Below are 19,634 nucleotides of genomic sequence, written 5' to 3'. Positions count from 1 at the left end.
TTATTTTACCAAGTTTACAATTTTTTTTGCAATATGAAATTAGTTTGAACCCGTATTTTTAGTAATTCTAAAATAATTTTTTTTAAATTAAATTTTTTTTTTAATTAAAAAAAAGGGGGTCTCACCATTACACGTAATCTGGGCCTCATATGAGCCACCATTTTCAAGTTCAATTTGCTCTTTCCACTTTCGGTGGTTGTGCTCCATATTTATGATGAGCTCCGAGGTATCTAGGCCGGGCAGGATAGGTAGGAGGCCGCACTGAAAATTGGAAAATTTCGTGAACAAATACTTTTTATTTAAAAAAAATATTTTAAAAATTCACAAAAAAAATCACAAACCTCATTCATAGCTGTCGCCAACGGGCTCACAACATGTGCAATAAACGAGTCCTGAAGCTTGGCGACCTGTGCATCACCCCTATCCATATACGGAGTAATCGGCAGACCCCTCCGCCGCTCATCATCTCCCTGCTCGTAAAACTCCTCGCATATTCGGTCGGTCCATTGACGATGCAGGCCGTACGGCTTGGTCGGACTATTTATGTCAGCCATTTTGATGAGCAGCTTTCCAATCAATAATCGATCGGTTTCCACTTGAACATCGATCTCTGTGAGCCGTTCGGTGAACGTCATTATGATCTCGAAGTGCTGCTTGAGGTCTGTGGCCAGGATGTATTCCAGCACGAGGTAACGGAATCTGAAACTCAACTTTTTTTTACTTTTCCCCATATTGAGCCAAGAAAAGGGCGGCGCCTTATTCCTACCGTTTCATCTCGGCGGGATCCAAATTCTCGATGAAATGGTTTTCGGGCTTGTTGAGCAATTTCCAAGATTCTGCGGCGTGATGGTTCTCCAGCACACTTCGGTCGTTGTACAGGATTGCCTGGAAAATAACCTTTTTGTAAACCCGTAACATGTCGGCTGCATTCTCACAACAAATTTTTTGATAGCGCAGTGGACACTTTGCAGGCCGTAAAACTATCTTAATGAGGGGAACAACTCGTTATATAATTTTTTTAGCAGCCGACGTCTTACTGTTTACGAATTTTGCACGAAAGTTAAAAACGACGGTCATTAAAGAAGCAGCCGACATCTCACGGGCTATGTTCCACGCCGGGTTTGCGGCCGACACTTCACGGGAAACAAATGCTTATATATAGCAGCCGACACGCCACGGTTTTTTTATATTTCGATGCCAGTATTTCTAGCACCCGACATTAGACAGGCCCAAATCGCTCACCTTCTTATCCTCCACCTGAACCAAAAAGGCGTTCGTCCTGCCCGGATGATCATAATCATGCATCGCAGCCGCTGTGAACAACGCCATCAGCTCCAGTGTGCTCAGTTGTGACATAATTGACGAATGTTGATGGTGTGGGTGAGGCGGCGTGAGCACTGAATCCGGTGTCTTCGGCGTGAGGAACGTGCTCCGTACTGGGTGAGCTGAGAGGTAGTAGCATCCGTGGAGAACGTCTGCCGCGTGGATTCGGTTGTGGTCTGGAAAATAGAGTAATTGAGTGATTGAAGCAGTTTCAACAAGTATATCTCCACAGGAATAATAGCTATCAAAAAGCTATCAACTAACAAAATATAGCTCGTGAATTGTTCTATAGTTGACAATTTTTTGTAGCTTTTTAATCGGCAGAGATATCAAAGCTTCAAAAAAAACTTACACGGAATCTCCCAGTACCCCTTTTCTAGTGCGTGGAAAAAGTTGAAAAATTTGATAGGTGAAACCTTGAAAATTCGGAACAGCTCGGCTTGTTGGAATATGTTGTAGGTTAGCTAAAAAAAAACCAGGATTTTGGAGAATTTTTCTACAATTAAAATTTTAAAGCTGATCTTACCCTGCTCAAAATTGTCTGCGGATGCTTGCGAGACATCTGAAAAATGGGGAATGACCAGACGGCGGTTTCAGCCAAATCGGGATCTGTGTCAAGTTCACGTGTATCGTATCGTTGTCCGTCAATTGTGGTGACTACTGTATCCACATGGGTGCCAGATTCCTTCCGAGAAACACTGATTTTTCGGAGCAAGTCGACCGGCGTCTCGTGCTCATTGTTGTTCGATGGGGAGGCTTCTGTCTTCCAATAACTGCAAAAATTTTTTTTTGATTTAAAAACCTTGGAGTTCATTATTTTATTATCGTTTTGATGATATTTTTAAGCCATTTTTGATATTTTTGCCCAAACCTAGCAAACGCAGTTAACGGCGAGTTGACGCGTTTCTGCAATTTGTTCACCACTAGTACTCCGAACGGCTGGATCTCTTTTCCGTTGGCATCTGCTGGCGCCACACCACCGTGACCACACCGTGACGTACTCGGGCTCGACATCATTTTTTCATATCTATTTGATGCATGTATATGTATATAATTAATGTTAAGTGGAATATATAAATAGAGTATGAAAAATTGGACAGCAAAAATGGAAGAGCGGAGGTTAAGAAGCAGTGTCTCATTAGAAAATCAATTTCCGGGAGCTGGAGAGCAGTGGGAAGTGATTTTCAAATAGAAGAGCACTCCTATAAAATGTGAGAAAATTTTGCAAGTTTTTTCATATTTTTGAAAATGATTGGAACTGAAAAGTTGATCCTTGGCTTATGCTTAGGATTAGGCTTAAGCTTAGGTTCAGACTTAAGCTGGACACGGGAGGGAGAAACAGAAAAGTGTCCGTGAAAAGAAAAAAAAATAACTTTCAGATTTCCTGATAAAAAATTAATCTTCAAGACTGACGTTTTAAAAAAAGAATTCTAAATATTTCAGATTTTTTTTTATTTGTCAGACAATAATTTCCAGGAAGCAAAAAAATGGGGGAAACGAAAAGCTTGTCCGCCGTCATCGCCTCTGCTCATTTTCTCCCGCCAAAAAAAGCAGAACGACTTGAAAGGGAGACCCGAACACTCCATTGCCGACCCCTTATGGACCACGTGAGCGAACCAAAAAACAGGCAGAGACTGAAGAGCTGGAAGAGAAGGGGGAGAAGCTTTTGAAAACTGGTGAGACCACTGGAAGAAAAAGTATGGATAAGGGGGGTGGCGATGGAAGAAGAAAAACAATTAACCCGATAATTTTTTTTGGAGGGAAAATTATGTATATCGAGTTAAAAACTGAAGTTACCTACGAAAAAAAATTAAAATTCTAAAAATAATTTTTTGAGAATTTTGGGCTCCAGAGATTTACTAGATATGTAAATTTAGATATAAGGAAATTCTAAAATTTTGCGAAAATAAACGGAAATATTCAAAAATCCGAAAATTGCCAAAAAATAATTTATTTAAATTGTTCCATCTCAAAAAAAAAATTATTCTAAAATTAAAAAAATTGACAGATATATAATAATTTATTTTAACATTAAAAAATAATGGACTAAAGTTTAAATTGTAAATTTTCAATATGCGGAAATAATTTTTTTTTGACTTTTTAAAATTTGTTATGTAAACTTTCCTGAATAAGTATACATAATAAATTTCTAAAGTGTCGGCTGCTGATTATGGCCAGGCAGCAGCTGACATTTTGAGGTTTGAAATCGGCTAAACTCGGAATTTGCCGGCTGCTGAAATACTTGTTTAAAAAATCAGCAGCCGACAGAATGAGGGTTTCGCTATGATTTTTCAAAAAAGTAACTTTCCAAAATTATCAGCCTACTTATTTTAAAATTCAATATGTAGTAAAGTTCCATTTCTTTTCCAAGAAAATCCTCAAAATCAATGGAAAAAAGGTTGAATATTTATAGGTTTAATAATATGCACACATCTTTCTCACATTCTTCTCACACAGCCTAATGAGGGCACTCAATAACTTCATTAAAAATGTGAGGAAAAATTGAGTTTCTGCGCTTTTTTTCCGGTGCTAGGAGGGTTCTATGTTCAGAAAAGATTATGAAAAAAGTAATATAAATAAATGTAAGAAATCGATTTTTCATTATTTCCAAAGTAGATAAAATTTTGAAAATTTATTTTCCAAAATTTATTTCAAAATTCAAAATTAGCTGAAAATTTTGAGGGTAATTGAAAAAAAACAAAAACAGCTTTTTCTCTTTTTTTTTTTACATTTTCATCTGTTAGCAGCAAGTGAGCACACACAAAAAAAGCAAAAACATATGCACCTCTGGCTCCACATTTCAGCCGCCTTTTTCAGACAAATGCACAATTTTTTAGAGAGAGGGAGCAGAGATGTACAAATTTTTATAGCGCTAATCCTCTATTATACTTTGGGGATTTTTTTTCAGAGGCTTGATCAGTTTGGAGGGATTTCAAATGGCTTAATTCTAGTATTAGTACCTGGTTAGTTTAGATTTCAATTAACTATATCTTTTTTGAAAAAAAAAATTCCAGCGAATATTCCCATTGGAGCTCTTTTCCCCCAAAAACCCAGTAGGATGTCTGCTGCTAAGTAAATTTTTCAAAAAATAACCCCCCGACTCACCCTGAAAACTTCCTAATTTTTGTATTAATTTCCAAATAATAGGAGTTCATTGTTCGGATAAATGCCATCTCATGAAATTTGAAAGATGCAATAATTTAAAATTCCAACAAAACTAAAAGGGCGGTCGAAATGAAAATTAATCCATTTTTTGGGGGGTTATGTCTGGGAGCTCAGCATCTTTGTGGTTAAGTTTTGTAAAATAATACTGATTAGACATTTTTGCAGCCGGCAAATTGCGGGACCCCAAAAGTGTCGGCTGCTGATTACCAAAAATGGCATTACTAAACTGAGAAGCTCGTAATATGTCGGCTGCTCGGTGTAGATTGACCGAAATTTTCAAAGCAGCCGACACAGTACGGGCACACATCAATTTTAAAAAAAGTGTAGCCCGTAAAATGCCGGCTGCTCCCAAAACGAGGTTCATTAAATATACATCTGAGATTTTGCGGGTTGAATACCAAGGCCCGCGTTGTGTCGGATGCTGTCATCAGGTTCTAAGCGGCCGACATTTTACAAGCCTTGAGACTATCAAAGTGGGGCCAGTACCATGTCGGCTGCGACCACAAAGCTGTGGAGGCAACCGACAGTCTACGGGCTAGGCGTACTGCAGACAAACCCCCGATCGCGGCTGCCTTTTCCACTAAAAATTCGATTTTTTAAACTATAAATCAACGTCAAAAAAAATTACCCGAAAACGTCGGGTTAAGGAAGTGTAAAAAAGAGGGGGAAAACTTCTTTTGTCTTCTCGTTTTCTCTGTGCCTTCCCCCTCTCACTCTGCTCATTTCCGTTCGGTGCGGCTCTAGAATCCTTGTGAGGAGAAGCTTTTTAGAAAAAGAGAACGAAGCTGACTTTCTTGTGGATAGCCAAGAAAAAAACCACGAAATAAAACCAGTTTTTCTAGGTGTCTAGATGCAAGAAAGAAAGAGGTGAGCCTTAAATATAATAAATTTAATGAGTTTCGAATGTCCGACGACCAAAAGCTAAAAAGCTAAAGAAGGGGAGAGAAATGAAATTGGATATGAATAGAAAAGTCACTCTCTCTCTCTTGAAAAACACTAGAGACAAAAATTGGAGCGTTTATTTTTCTTTTGGAGCTCTCTGGGTTTGAGAAGGGTTCTGTTTTTGACTGGAAAATTAGTTGGGAATTTTGGTAAAAAAAATATCCAAGATTTGAAGATTCCGGCAATATTTTTTCTGAAAATTGGAAACTTGAACTTCGCGCTAAATTTTGAAAATTGAAACTTTGCGCCAAATTTTCAGATTTTTTTGGAATGGAAAATTGGAAAGAATTTGAAAAAATTGAATTTCCTGTTCGGAAAAAATTGTCAGTATTTTTATTTTAAACAATTTAATGAAAAACTGTAAAAAGAGCCACAATATGGGCATGACCAATTATTGATTTTAAGATAGTTTTGCACTATTCAACATGAAAAAAATATTCAAAAAGTTCACAGCAATTTCTTACATAGTTTCAAACAGAACAAAAAAAAATCTCAAAAACAAAAGAGCCTCGAAGTAAAGAAAGCTGAATAGTTGTGCTTACTTGATGCAAAAAAATAGCGAAATGTCATGTCAATCTTTGGCTCACTATTCTTCTTCTTTTCTCTTCTTATGCTCCTTAAACTTTTCCTCACTTTTTTGGATATGAGAAAAAACCGGAGCGTAACAAAATGTGGGAAAATCTTTACCGCATCCGACACATCATGGGGCATTCCTTGACCCGTACGGCGTCGGTTGCTTTTTTGATTTGAAAACTAAAACCGTAAAGTGTCGGCTGCTAGATGAAAAGTTCCGAAAATCACAGCGGAATGGGGGATAAAAAGATGACTCCGTGTGTTCCCACGTCGTCTTCATCTTTTTTCTCTCTTTTCTATTCAAATCCGCTTCATCTCTCTTCTGCTCAATTGAAATCAAAAATTATTGTGGTTTTGGAAAGAAAAATATGATAAGCAAAGAATTTCGCTTAAAATTTGTCAAACTCAGTGGGGTTTCGAAGGTAATTTGAAAAATTTAGTACCTATTGAATATGCGTTCGTTATCAAATTTTTCTAATTTGGAAACATACTACAAAGTTTACAAAAAAATAAACCTTCTTAAATCTCTGCTAAAAACCGAGAGAAAACATTGAAAAATTTCTCACCTGCTGCTCCTGGCCTTATTGGGCTCCGCCGGCACAGTTGGAAGTCCTGTGGCAGATGTGACTGTAGAGAAGGTGATGTTGGAGATTCGAGGTTTGGATGCCTGAAATACATTGAAAATTAGAAACAAAAATTGATGAATCTAGAGGCTTTTCTGATTTTTATAATTTTATCTGGAAAATCAAATTTAAAATATCTTATTTCCCTATTTTCCACAGGCAATAACTCCTGAATTACTTAATTTTTATAAAAGTTGCCAACTGGAAAAACTTTTAAAATTAATGTTTCTATATTTTGATAGTTGATAGTTTTTTGCTAACTGTCAAACCTGCAAAGTTATAAGCTCTAAAAAATCCTCTTTTCAGGTGGTTTCTTGTGACCGCGCAGAAATTTTCAACTGACAACATATTTGCAACTATTACAGTTATCAAAAAGTTGCTAATTGGCAAAATGTTTAAAATAAAATTTTCTATAGTTTCTATATAGTTTCTACAGTTTTTTGCTATCTACCAAACCTGCAAAGTTATGACCTCTACAATCTTTTCTCCTTTTTAGTGCTCACTCGATATTTTTCTGAAATTTTCCGAGCCATACCTAGGCTTACAAAAAGCGCACAATTGGCAAAGTACTCAGGATTATAATATTCCTAGAGTTTATTTTATACCTTATCTCCCTCATTCTGTTGCCCTATCACCGGCGCGACCTCTACGACCGGCGTCGTCTGAATAGCAACCGACGAGCGTGACGGCGTAAAGCCCAGACATTTCGCCATGTACTTTTTCGTCAGCAGTTTAAATATGAGATTATCAACAGATCCCTGTCGATTAATGGATTGAGTCGACGAGGACGCCGACGAGGGAATCGAATGAAATCCGTTAGTTGTTGCGATTGGAAGACCAGCTGATTTGCATCGAGAAGCCGGAGAATGCGATTCACTGCGGCGGAATGGGAACATATGATGGTGTGGCGGAATTTTGAAAAGTTGGGGGGGAGAGCGGAGTGGATTCTGGTTAATTTGGAGACCAAGTTCTGAAGGTGAAACGTAAAATTGTGAGAAGTTACGGAGAAAAATTAGAGAAAAATATTTAAAAAATATGTGGAAATTCGGTGAAAGTTTGAGGAAGCTTGCCAGAAAATTGGCAAAGCATGGAGCAAGTAGGGCGCAAGTAAGAAAGAACTTGAGCAGGCTCGAAAGAAGTTTGAAGCAAGTTAGAGAAAGTGTGTAGTGAATTGACTGAATTTTATAGATAATTTAGAGTAAGCTTGGAGCAGCCTAGACGCAAGTTAAAAATATAGATTTGAGACTTTTGTAAGTCAGAGTGCTTGGCGCAAGTTTATTGAAAATTGGTGGAAGTTTACAAAAACCAACTATTCGAAAACAAAAGTTTGGAGAAAATCAGACGCAAGTAGAAGGAAAATTGAGAACGTTGAAAGCAAGTTCGAAGCAAGTTGGAAAAGTTCGACGCAAGTTTGACAAAATTTGGAGGGAGTTAACCTGGAAAATACCAGTTAATGGTGTACTGCAAACGCTTGGAGCCAAAGGAAGTTTGAAAAAAGTTTGGAGAAAGTTTGACGCAAGATAGATCAAAGTTTGACGAAAGTTAGAAAATTTCGGTTCAAGCTTCATGAAAGTTAGAAAAAAACTAGTTTCACGTTCTGAGCAAGTCAGTGAAAATAGTTCTCACCACCCGAATCTTCAAAAAAAATTGTCAATTCTCATTGTTGTCGCTGTCAGCGAACTCGTTCACCAAATTTCAACTGAATTATTTAGCAGCTGTTTCTGTCCATTTCCATAGAAGGGGTATTCAGAGAAAACAAACACAAAACACAAATTCCAAGTTACTGTAGAGTCAAAAGTACGTAGATTCTACGACGAAAATTGCGGAACAAGAGTATCGACAGCTTCTTCATATTCTTCGTCTTGATCGTATATCGGACACCTACCGCTAATGATATGTGCATTCTGAGTGCTCTCAATTTACTTTTTTCCTTGTGCCATCATTTTGCTCATTTTCCAAGAGCTTGTGCGTCATTATTATTTTCATAAATTTGCGGAATAATTGGGGTCAAAGATGCGGAAGACTAATTGCACGGTGAAAGGCTTAAAAGTAGAAAAACGAAAAAAGCAGACTATGAAATGTGTTCAATATGTGAGCGAAAATTATAGGGATGCTGAATTGAATAGACATGCTAGATATTGAAAAATTTGAATTCAATAGAGCATTGTTTGTAGTTGAGTGACCAGAAATGAATGTAAATATTATGATAAGGGGGTTGTTGGAAGGTAACGCCTCCCAAGTACTGAACCAGTAAACCGTCGGCTGCTTATTTTCGCAGAAAACTGTGTTAATGGAGGCAGCGGGCGCTTAGATTCTAGCAATTATATTTTGTGTGGAAGTAGAAATGGAAGCAATTGAAAGTTGCATCCGACAATTTACAGGTTAAAATACTCTTAAGATGTTCGAGGCCGCGAAATGTCGGCCGCTTACAGTTTCAGCAGGAAAAGTTTTACCAAAAGTAGTGCAACCGTAAAACGTCGGCTGCTTATTCTAGCAGAATAAACCGTTAATGGGAAGTAGCGGGCGGTTTGCGGGCGATATGGGGACAAATACGGGTAACACCTGTAAATGCCCATCACCTCTCAAATATCATCCTATATTTTATCGAAAAAAAAAAATGCAAGCAATACTCTTGAAAGCGATGAAATGTGGAAAAATCCGGGAAGTAGGGAGAGAGGCGAGCTGAGAGAGAAATGGGGAAGAGTAGATCAGAAATCTGAAGGAATACAAAATGCAGTCGCAGAATGTGGGTGAGCTGCTGAAAAACAAGGAACTCTCGGGGCTGCAAGGCACGTCACTTTCTACTATCCTCCAATTTGCAGGGAAATTTGGAACGAAGACTGTGATCTATGGGTGGGCGGCAATTGCCGTTCGGCAAGCCGGAAAATTGCCGGTTTGCCGATTTGCCGGAAATTTTCCATTTCGGCAATTTGCCGATTTGCTGGAATTATTCAATTCCGGCATTTTGTCGATTTGTCGGAAAATTCAATTCTGCCAATTTATCAATTTGCCGGAAATTTTGAATTCCCGCAATTACCCAAATTGCCGAAAATTTCAATTCTGGCAATTTGCCGATTTGTTGGAAATTTTCAATTCCGGCAATTTGCCGGAAATTGTCGCACTGAAAATGATTCATAATCACCGTCATTCCTAACTCTCTAGACAAAAGAACCATATATTTTCAAACAAAATTATTAGACTTTGGATGGGTGTGCAGGTCGCATGATCCCAGCACAATGAGACAAAAAACCGGAAAACAAGATGAAAAGAGCTTGGTGACGATGTCCTTCTCCTCCTGTGAGATGAGATTCCAATTAAATCTCTTTTGATGAAGGGGTAGGGATTGAAATGAAGACGTAGTATAATGAAAAAAAAAGTTTTAATGAAACCTAGACGCGCATGCAATAAGTAGTATAGGAGGTGAAATATCACGAGTTTTTCCTTGAAAAATAAATATAAAAGATGTAGTAAATGCGGGGAAGGGTGTTGAAGTTAGCAGCAGACGTTTCACGGTTCCAATAATTAACCATATGACAATTTTGACCCGTAATTTGTCGGTTGCTACTTAGCCGCTCAATGACGCTCTGCACCGCTTAAATCCCTTTTTTTCAACAAAAAAGTCAGCTTTCACTTCAATAGAACAAGGAACTAAACTACAAATCCGGGCAGCACTTTTTTTTATTGTTTCCTATGTTTTCTTCCGGGGCCATTTGATGAAAAACTGGTGGAGTATAACTAATTTTGGTCATTTGGGTAAAGTCACGTGTTGAGCACTTTTTTGCATCTAATCAAGTGTAAGAAGGAGATGATCAAAATATCAGCGCGTTTGAACTTGTTTTCGAGAAACGAAATCCAAAACTTCAAATTCTGACATCAGAATTGGGAGGATAAGTGCTCCAAAAGTGCTCCAAAATGGATAAAAATGATGATGATAACCCCCCGTCCCAACAGATTTGGAATAATAAACAACATTTAAGGACGTCAATGAATCTTATGAAAGGTGAGAGATTATGGAAAAATGCATAGAAAATTTTGAGATAATCTGCTCGGAGATTTGGAAGGATTTGAAGTGGTTTTTGAGAAAAAAACTGGTAGGACAGCAAAAGGATAAATTCTAGGAATGGATTTTTGGGAGTGGAAGCAGAAATGGAAGTAATTGAAAGTTGCAGCCGACAATTTACGGGTCAACTTAGTTTTTAGACCGCTTATTACATATTTAAGCAGAAAGGTAAGATATCGGAAAAGATTTTATCAAAAATACTGAAACCGTAAAACGTCGGCTGCTTATTCTAGCAAAAAATGGAAGCCCGTGTAGTGTCGGCTGCTTACTGAGTTGAAAGATGCAAGAAAAATTTTGACCGTTGCATACTTTTTTAACCCGAAAAGTGTCATGCGCACATGCAGATATTTGAGAAATTTTGGAGAACGGGAAACGTCGGCCGCTAAAAAATTTTTAGAAACCCGTTAGGTGTCGGGTGCTAGTCTCAAACTAGTCTCTCCGCGTTGAAACTCGAAATAATGGATAAAAATGAGCTTTTCCTCATTTTTTTTCTTGTTTTATGCTACTACTAGACATCGTAATTTCTCTCTCGCGTAATTTTGCTAATTTAGCTAATTTCCTGCTGCTGCCGCTTCTGCTCCTTCCAAATGCTCCAAATCAACTATTGAAAAGGATAGATGAAAGCTCGCGGAGCCCGAGCGAAAAATGCGAATACGTGTCCTTCTCCGTGACAAAAGTGAGCACAAGGGGAAAAGAAGAGACATTGAGGGGCGGAAATTAATCTCATAAAACATCAGAAGCACACACACATACACACATACATAGACGTGTGTGTATGAAAAAGAGCAAGAAGGAAAGCAAAAATGAAGGCTGAGGAGAGCATGCTTGAAAAGGTTGCTCCTCGGAGCAAGATTACCTTAAAATTCATAATCACTCATTGGCGAGTGGCGGGACTGAGAATGGGATTTCTTGGAATTTTTTTGAGTTTGAGGGCTCCGCGAGCTTGAGGCAAGCACGTCTAGGTTTTTTTTATTCCAGAAAAAACAATTTGCTTTAGCTAAAAATATTAATTTTTTTCAACGATTTTTTTTGAAGTATTCAGACATTTTTTTATAATTCCGATCAGAAAAAAGACACAATTTAAAGATTAAAATCAGAAATTTGATAGAAAAAGTGAGTTTAAAGTGCAAAAATAATTTTTCAGTGGAGCCCAAAAAAAATTCTGCGAAATACGAAACATTTTAACTCAATTTTTTTTCAAAACATCTAACTTATCGCATTTTCTTGGGGAAATTTTCAGAAAAAATTTGTGGGATTTAAAATTAGCAACAAAATTAATTAAACCGGTCAATTTGAGAGTATAAAAAATAATTTTTAGAAAAAATTTAAATTCCAATATTGCAGAAAAGTAGTATATATTCAGATTAATAGCCGAATTTTCAGATTTTTCCAGGCAAGCAAAAAATTCGAGAAAATACCCTCCTCGGCTCTGGGAGCAAAAAACCAACAAGAGCAGCAGCTTGCAACCCGGGTCTCCCCCGGAAGTCCTATTCATTTCCTCAATGTTCGAGCGAAAAAAATAATTTATTTTATTTTCGCCCAACACCACTTTATAACCCTTGAGGGTGACGAGGTGTTTTTCTCGTAAAAAAAATTTTTTTGGGAAAATAAATTTTTCGATGTGTGGCCGAGGGGGGTTCTAGACGGCCTAATCAAATAACAAATGGGGCCCTTGGGACATTTTTAAGGTGGGCTTCTCCCTGTTGGAGAAGAAGCTAGATGTTCAACCTCCCTCTGAATACACATTCTCACGCTAAATCTTTGAGCAACTTGGCTTGGAAGGAGAAGAGGGGGAGTTGCCAAAAAAACGTCACGCGGACCCTTGGAGCATGCCCGGGTTTCAAAACACAGCTTTATCTTTTTTGGAGCTTGTACAATTTGCTAGCCATTCATACTGACCATTCGATTTAAATGTTTATGCAATTTTGGAAGTGGAGAGATCAAAAAATAAAATTTTTTGGAAATATTTTTTTTGGAGATAATCGCTGCTGCTCCGGAAATTAGAAATGTGAAAAATTTTTGAAAAATATAGAAATATTTTTTTGGCAGTTATCAATTTACTGATAATTAGCATGTAGACAGATTTACAAGGAGGAGGAGACGCAGGCGACGAGAGTGCTCTAGCATTCTGCGTCACCCTCCTGGATTCAAACAGGTATAACTCGAAAACGGTGAGTGGTATCAATAAGTTGCAAACTAACAAAAGCTAGCGAATATACTTTGCTATATTTTCGTAGTTAACAAATTTTTGATATCCAGCACCGCCGCAGAGATACACATGGGATAAGACGCAGACCACTATAGCGTGCGATCTACCGACGTCTCCTTTTAAAACTGCTATAACTTCAAAACGGTTAGTGTTATAAAAAAGTTTTAAACTAATAAAATCAAGCAAATACATTTTTTTGTTAGTTGAAAACTTTTTGATATCTTCTACTCCTATTAAGATATGACTGAAAATACAAAAACATTTTCGAACTTAAATTTTTTCCAAAACTCAAAAATCCATTTAAACTTTTTGCTTTAGGTATAACTCAAAGTTCATAAAAATATAATCTCCGTAAATTAATCAATTTTCCGCCGCGGTAGCTTGTGAGAGCAAAAGTGTTATTTGGGGGCTCAAAGTAGAAATTTGCAGAATTTGATTATTCGAAACTTGATTTCAAGTGGAGAATGGAGGAGAAGAAAGCATCATACGTCAAGAATAGGAATAAGAAGAAAAGGACGAGGAGAATAAAAGTTCCGGGTGTTTAGGTAATCAAATTGTGAAGGGATAGGGAGAGAGTGTTCAACAATCTATATTTTACTTTTTTCGGACGATTTTTAGATAATTCAAGGGAAATTTGTAGTGTCTAACCGGATTTTAGAATATTCCTGAAAAAGATGCCACGTCGATTAAGTGGGCGGGCTTGCAAAACTTCAAAAAATAAAAGCTTTTTGGAAAAAAATCCATTAAATGGGCGGTGTTAATCTTTAATTTTTTTAAAAACAATTTCACTGCGGGAAACGCCTGTAAATTTTTGAAAAAACTAAAATTTGGTCTAGACAACTGTTGCCGTAACCAAAAGGCTCACGTGCAAAACCACCAAAAAATTTTTGAAAAAATTGTACTCGATTCATCTGAGCAACTATAAAACGTTGAGCGTCTGAAAATGAGCACACGAGCTGACCGAGAGAAAGAGACCCATCAGAAAAATGTTGTTTTGTCAAAACAAAATTGTTGAAAGAAACGAAAAAAAATTGATGGGATAGGGTAAGCGGAGAGAGAGATGAGATAAATGGTTGGGAAGCCGGGTTTTCGGGACAATTTTTTCGAGTTGGCTCCACGAGCAATTAGCTTGAGCTAAATTTGTTAGAACTGCAAGGTGGTTTCTAGAATAGACGGGGCTTACTGGAAACGCCCATATACTGGATCTTTGGTTGAAATTGCGTAGAAAGGATTTTCCATAGGATGGGCGGCAAACAATTTTATCGGCAAATCGGCAAATAGGCAATTCGCCGAAAATCAAAATTTCCGGCAAATCAGCAAAGCGGCAGCCAAATTTGTCGACAAAAAATTTGCCGAACAGCAAATTCTCATCAAAAATTATTGAAAAAAAAGTTAAAAATTTAAGAAAAATTCAAATTTTCTCAAGTTTCACCCGCCGAAGCAATTTTTTTTTCTAACTGGCTATTGTTTTTACGTCCGGTTTAAAATGAATGGGGGTGAAGCACGTGAGGTTGTTTTCTGTTTTTTTTTCGGTTAAAGTGTGTACTTTTCCGTTTTCAGAGTGCAAGTTGTTCTAGAAAGATGCTTCTTTTTTATTTGAAAAATAAAAAAACATGGAAAAAATTTAGTTATTTCGGAAATTGCAATTTTAAACCAATTTTTTTGGCAATTTTTAAAATTGCCAATAATTTTTTAATTTACTTTAACAGTAGGCATAGATGTCTACACGGCATCTATGCCTACCATGCCTGCCTACATGCCTACATTCCTACTATGCCTGCCTTCATGGCGATATAAGCCTATTTTGTATCTAGGGGTGTACTCATTAAAAACAAGATTTCAATTTTTGCATAAAAATCTCAGCAAGTGAAATATGGTAATTTATTGGCAAGACTGAAAATTTAAGTGGTAGGTAGGCCTGTAGGCATAGCATAAAATTGTCCTAAGTTCAAATATATGCTATAAAAACTATCTCACATGATAAACTGAAGCTCAAAAACTTCCCAAAAAGCTGAAAAAGAGCAAGAAAGTCTGAAAAAAAGTAGAGAGCTCCTTTTTTCGCACAAATTGGTAGCGTGCTTGATCGTGAGAGGAGGAGAGAACAAGTAGTGAGAGCGCGGAATGAAATAAAAATATAAACAATTTGAGTTTGACACGTGACACCAAAGTCCGCCCGAAAAGTTCAAACTTCCAAGTTTTGAGAGGAATGAGCTAATAAAAAAGAGCACATTTGAAATAATTTATGTGTATGCTTTTTGAATTTGTTAGGATATTAGGTATGATGTAGGATCGTCAGATAAAAATAGCCAAAATTGGTGGAAATAACTTTTAAAATTTAGTGTTCTTAAAGTTATAAACTCGTGTTAATGCAATAGCGTCACCCATAAAAAGGCAAACGAGCTACCATATACCCGTTAAAAAAATTTGCAGGCCCGGGAGGTGTCGGCTGTTCATTTTTTCTCTTCCTGATCCAATTAGGTGTCGGCTGCCACTTTTTGCTTTCTAGCAGCCGACATATCATAGGTCAGAATTCATGTTTCTGTGGCCATATCATATCATAAGTTGCACCAAAATTTGCTACAGTACCCCTACAGTACCCCCACAAGACCCCAAAAAAGGAACCTACCATAACCAGAGGCACCATAACATGACTACAGTCTGGGCAACATTTGCACCGAAACTCCAGCGAGCAAACTATGCACTGCCCGACAAAATTCACCAGTGAACTTGTGGAATTGCGTGCCGACGAGCCACGGTGTGACAGGTCACGACTGCCACGTGACGATGAAGCTCGATGGTGTTGGGAGCTGGCGGGCTGTGGTGCCGATGAAGTTAGGTCGGATGAGCTTCGCGGAATTTGGTGAGTTGGCATTTTTAATGGGATTCTGGAGGTGTTGAAGGTAAGTTAGAACGAGTATATAAGAAGGAGAGAGAGAGAGAATCGAAGCTGACCCGTGAGGTGTCGGCTGCAGATTGAGTGTGAGAATAATATCGGAAAAAATCTAATGAACAATTGAAGGTCTGCTGTCCCACAAGGTGTCCGCTGCTTGTCGGGAGAAGCAACCGGCACCTAGTGGGCATGCTAAACGTTAGTGGGATGACCACAGAAACATGAATGCTGTCCTATGAAGTGTCGGCTGCTTAAAAGCAAGAAGCGGCAGCCGACACCTAATGAGGCAGACAAAGGAAAATGTGGACCAGTGAGATGTCGGGTGCGTATCGAGCAAAGCAGCCGACACCTCCCGGGCTTGCAAATTTTTCTTAACAGGAATATACAATGCTACACTCTAAATGGGATCTAGAAATGCAAATCAGAGCATCAAAACTTATTTTTGCGGGATAATCCATTTATTTTTCCAAGTATTTTTTTTGTTCAAAAGATAATCCCTCACTCCCCCATAGACTTTTGACGCACGGGCGCATTCATTTTTAAACAAGTGATAAGAATTATGAAAGTTGTGATATTTAATCTTTATCTCTTATTCTCTATCAAAAAAGGCAAAGTATGTTTTAGAAATTTTTTGGGAGATTTTGCATCAAACCACACCCTTTTGGGATTAGAATTTCAAAAGAACACAGGAACTTGAGGAAAACACTTCTTTAAAAATTTTGAATTTTTTTTTTATTTTGGGTAATTTTTAAGGCATATTTCGAAAGTTTCAAAAAATAGTAGGCAATTCTAAAGTATTTTTTTATATCGAAGAAAAAGTTTTTGGCGGGAATTTAATTTTTTAGCAGTTACTCATATTTTCAAAATTTCAGAAAAAATTCAAAATTTTTCTAAAAAATTGAAAAATGTTTTCGAAACTTTTATCCAAATTTTGCAAACTCATGAATAATTTTTTTAAAAAACACGAAAGACCCAAAAAACGCTTGCAAAAAATCGCACGGAAAAAAATTCTCAAAATTTTGGGAGAAAGTAGCTCAAATGAAAAAAAAAGGAGATAAAGTCTGGGAAAATGAGCTCACAATTCCTGGAATGTCGGGGGACAAACTGGGTTAAGCAAAAGGAAGAAGGTTTCAAGTTAAAAATAATAAAATAATAATTTTAAACCTTATGGTTTTTTTCGTTATTTTTTTTTGAAAACCACCAGACAACCTTTATTTATAATTCCATGATTTGGCTAATTGGCAGGTGCAAAAATGTTTGAAACATCATAATTTGAATGTAATGATTATTTTTTAATCTTTAGAAAAATTAAAAAAAAAACGTTTTGGAAAACCTTTTTTTTCAAAAATTTCAATATTTCAAAATTAAATTTGGGTGATGGTTTATTTTATTTTGGGACTTTATTTTGCAATTTGCTATTACACGTGGTGACAGGCTGTCCCATAACGGTTTGATCTACAAAAAATGCGAGAATTTTTTTCCCAAAAAATATGACGTCAGCACGTTCTTAACCATGCGAAATCAGTTGAAAACTCTTAGTCTAAAATCCCGCATTTTTGTAGATCACAACGAAATGGGACATTCTGACGCCACGTGCTATTAACTATTTCAGATTTTCAAAAAAAAAAACAAAATTAAAGTTTCAGACTAATCTAGAAGTTTCAGGAATTTTTGATACATTTTTTGGTTCTAATAAAACTTTAATTCGGTCAAGTTGAAATGATAAATGGATTTTCTGAAATTTTTCTAAAATTTGAATGTTAAAAAATTAGTTATTTTTAAAAACAAAAGACCAGCTCTTAAAAAATCAGAAAATATATTAAAGTTCTCTTTTTCCGAAACAAAAAACAGTTACAAAATTTTGAAATTTAATTCCAAAATTTCAAAAAATAAATAATTTCAACTTTTATTTAAATTTTTATTTAAGACTATAGGGACACTAAAATTGTAAAAATATCCTCAAATCTAGCAAGCGAAGAGGACTGAATACCCCACCAAATTGACTTGATTTACATCTTTCATCGCTCGCCAAAAAAGGAGCAACGAATGTGTGCTGAAAACGTAGGTCTCTCTATTTCTCACTCTTCCCGTGTCTTGAAAACGGATTGGGTTAAGCAGCAGCAGCTGCTGCTCCCGCTCTTAAAAGTTTTCTCATTTTCCTCGCTTTCATCTTTTTCTCGTAATTAACATACCATTGAATACCGGGGAGATTTATAGAAAACCAGCGTATGTTTTTTTTCTTCTTTTCTCATCCGTGTTTTCCTAGAGGAGCCGGGAAAAACGGGGAGATGAGATAGGAAGCCACGTTAATGGCTAGACACATTCCGAATTTTGGAACAGGGAGGGCATGCATGGTCTTCTCGTTTAATCCAATCTTTAAGCTTTTTTGGGTTGATGTCATTTTTAAGGGGTAATGTCAAGAAGCTTAACTGACATTGTGGAGATTCACCAGAGCAAAGTACTACAAACAACAAGCCTTACTCGCAGATTAAGCTTAGGTTCAGGCTTGAACTTAGGTTTAGACCCGACAAAACATATAAATTCCCAGAAATTCCTAAAAATCCAGAACAAAAATAAAAAAATCAAAAAGAGAGAAAAAAGAAATTCCAGGAAACTCGAGAATTCAGAAAAATACAAATTTTTAGTTTCCGGGCTACAGTAAACTCAGCTAGAAGCCCCAATTTGCGTTTTTGTTTTGTATTTTAACTCAGGTTTTAACGATAAACCTGAAATTTTCCCAGAGCTCCAGAGCTCAATATTTTTAAAAAACATTTTTCATAATGGAAATCGGATTTTCCCTTATTTATTGTTCATTTTCAAAGTTTTTAGCTCAAAATCTCATTGTTGTTGGTGTTTGCGTACTCTCGGGACTACCGTAACCCAAAAAAAAACTAACCCCAACAACCATCGACTCTCCACCATAAGGATTCTCGACCACAGACGGCAGACCAAAATCATTGAGAAGCCCATTGAGCGGAAGTGGTCGCTGCTCCAATAACATGGTGACGGCTCGAAGACAGGATGCCACGTTGCCGGGCAGTTCCTTGTTCATTAGCATATCGGCGATAAGACCCTTCGCCTCGCTCAGCGAGGAACCGGTTACCTGAAAAAAAAAACATTTGGGGTACGGAGGAATTTCAGGGATATAGAATTTTTTTGGATATTTTAAAATTTTTGTAGGAGTTTAGTTTGAAGAAATCGAAAATGTTCTAAAGAATTCCAAAAAAAACCAAGGTTAGAATATAAAATTTACGGTAAAACTTCAATCAGGTGGGCGACAAATTTTAAAAATTGGCAAATTGCCGGAATTGAAATTTCCGGCAAATTGACAAACTGCCGGAATTGAAAATTCCGGCAAATCGGCAAAGTACCGGAAAAAATCGGCAATTTATCGGTTTGCCGAAAACTTTTAATTCCGGCAATTTTGAAAGAAAAATTAATAATTTTTCAGAATGAAATAGCAAACTCAAATAATCAACATATTTTTTTAATATAAAACTTTTTTTCTGGAAATTTTTTAACGTTTTGAAAAGGGATTAATTGAATTTTTGAACTAAGGTTAATTACGAATGAACAAAAAAAAATGATTTTTTTAAAATTAATACAAATTTTTAAAATTAAATTACTAGTTTTCAAATGATTAAAAAAACTGAAAAATTTTTCAACTTAAAATTTTCAAAAGAGTCCAAAAACTAGTACGAAAACTGCAGAAACACACAAATTTTGTAGGATGATATGATATGTGTGATAAACCGTTCACAAAAGTAAAGAGAAGATGATCAAATCTCCGCCCCCCACCACCAATTTTCGCTGTCTTTTCGGAAATCGGAAGCCATCCATCAAAGGTCT

At 36.8% G+C, this 19,634-nt stretch overlaps 1 protein-coding gene and 2 non-coding genes across 12 annotated transcripts in view; all 3 read right to left on the bottom strand.

The window, feature by feature from the left end:
- Window positions 1-19,634, bottom strand: part of pde-3 — a gene marked incomplete at both ends in the record, with an annotated part of 33,649 nt that overhangs the window by 1,467 nt on the left and 12,548 nt on the right. For 6 of the 10 annotated variants that reach the window (NM_001383996.1, NM_001306642.3, NM_001381668.1 and 3 more), the window contains 8 exons: window positions 126-261; window positions 342-699; window positions 767-885; window positions 1,243-1,499; window positions 1,676-1,787; window positions 1,850-2,096; window positions 6,570-6,670; window positions 18,682-18,888. In NM_001383996.1, coding sequence (NP_001370153.1) covers window positions 126-261; window positions 342-699; window positions 767-885; window positions 1,243-1,499; window positions 1,676-1,787; window positions 1,850-2,096; window positions 6,570-6,670; window positions 18,682-18,888 — 1,537 coding nt within the window. Of the gene's footprint in view, window positions 1-125; window positions 262-341; window positions 700-766; window positions 886-1,242; window positions 1,500-1,675; window positions 1,788-1,849; window positions 2,351-6,569; window positions 6,671-7,231; window positions 7,599-18,681; window positions 18,889-19,634 lie in introns of those variants that run through there. The other 4 variants (NM_001267523.2, NM_001306641.2, NM_001267525.3 and 1 more) reach the window with 3 other exon arrangements.
- mir-273 lies at window positions 4,755-4,848 on the bottom strand. The gene has a single exon (NR_002359.2). It is a non-coding gene; the product is annotated as a pre-microRNA mir-273 (primary transcript).
- On the bottom strand, window positions 5,412-5,465 carry E01F3.3. Its single transcript, NR_051927.1, has one exon. It is a non-coding gene; the product is annotated as an Unclassified non-coding RNA E01F3.3 (non-coding RNA).

Source organism: Caenorhabditis elegans, chromosome II, assembly GCF_000002985.6.
Source record: "Caenorhabditis elegans chromosome II".
Lineage (NCBI taxonomy): Eukaryota > Metazoa > Nematoda > Chromadorea > Rhabditida > Rhabditidae > Caenorhabditis > Caenorhabditis elegans.
This window is presented reverse-complemented; position numbering and strand designations above follow the sequence as displayed.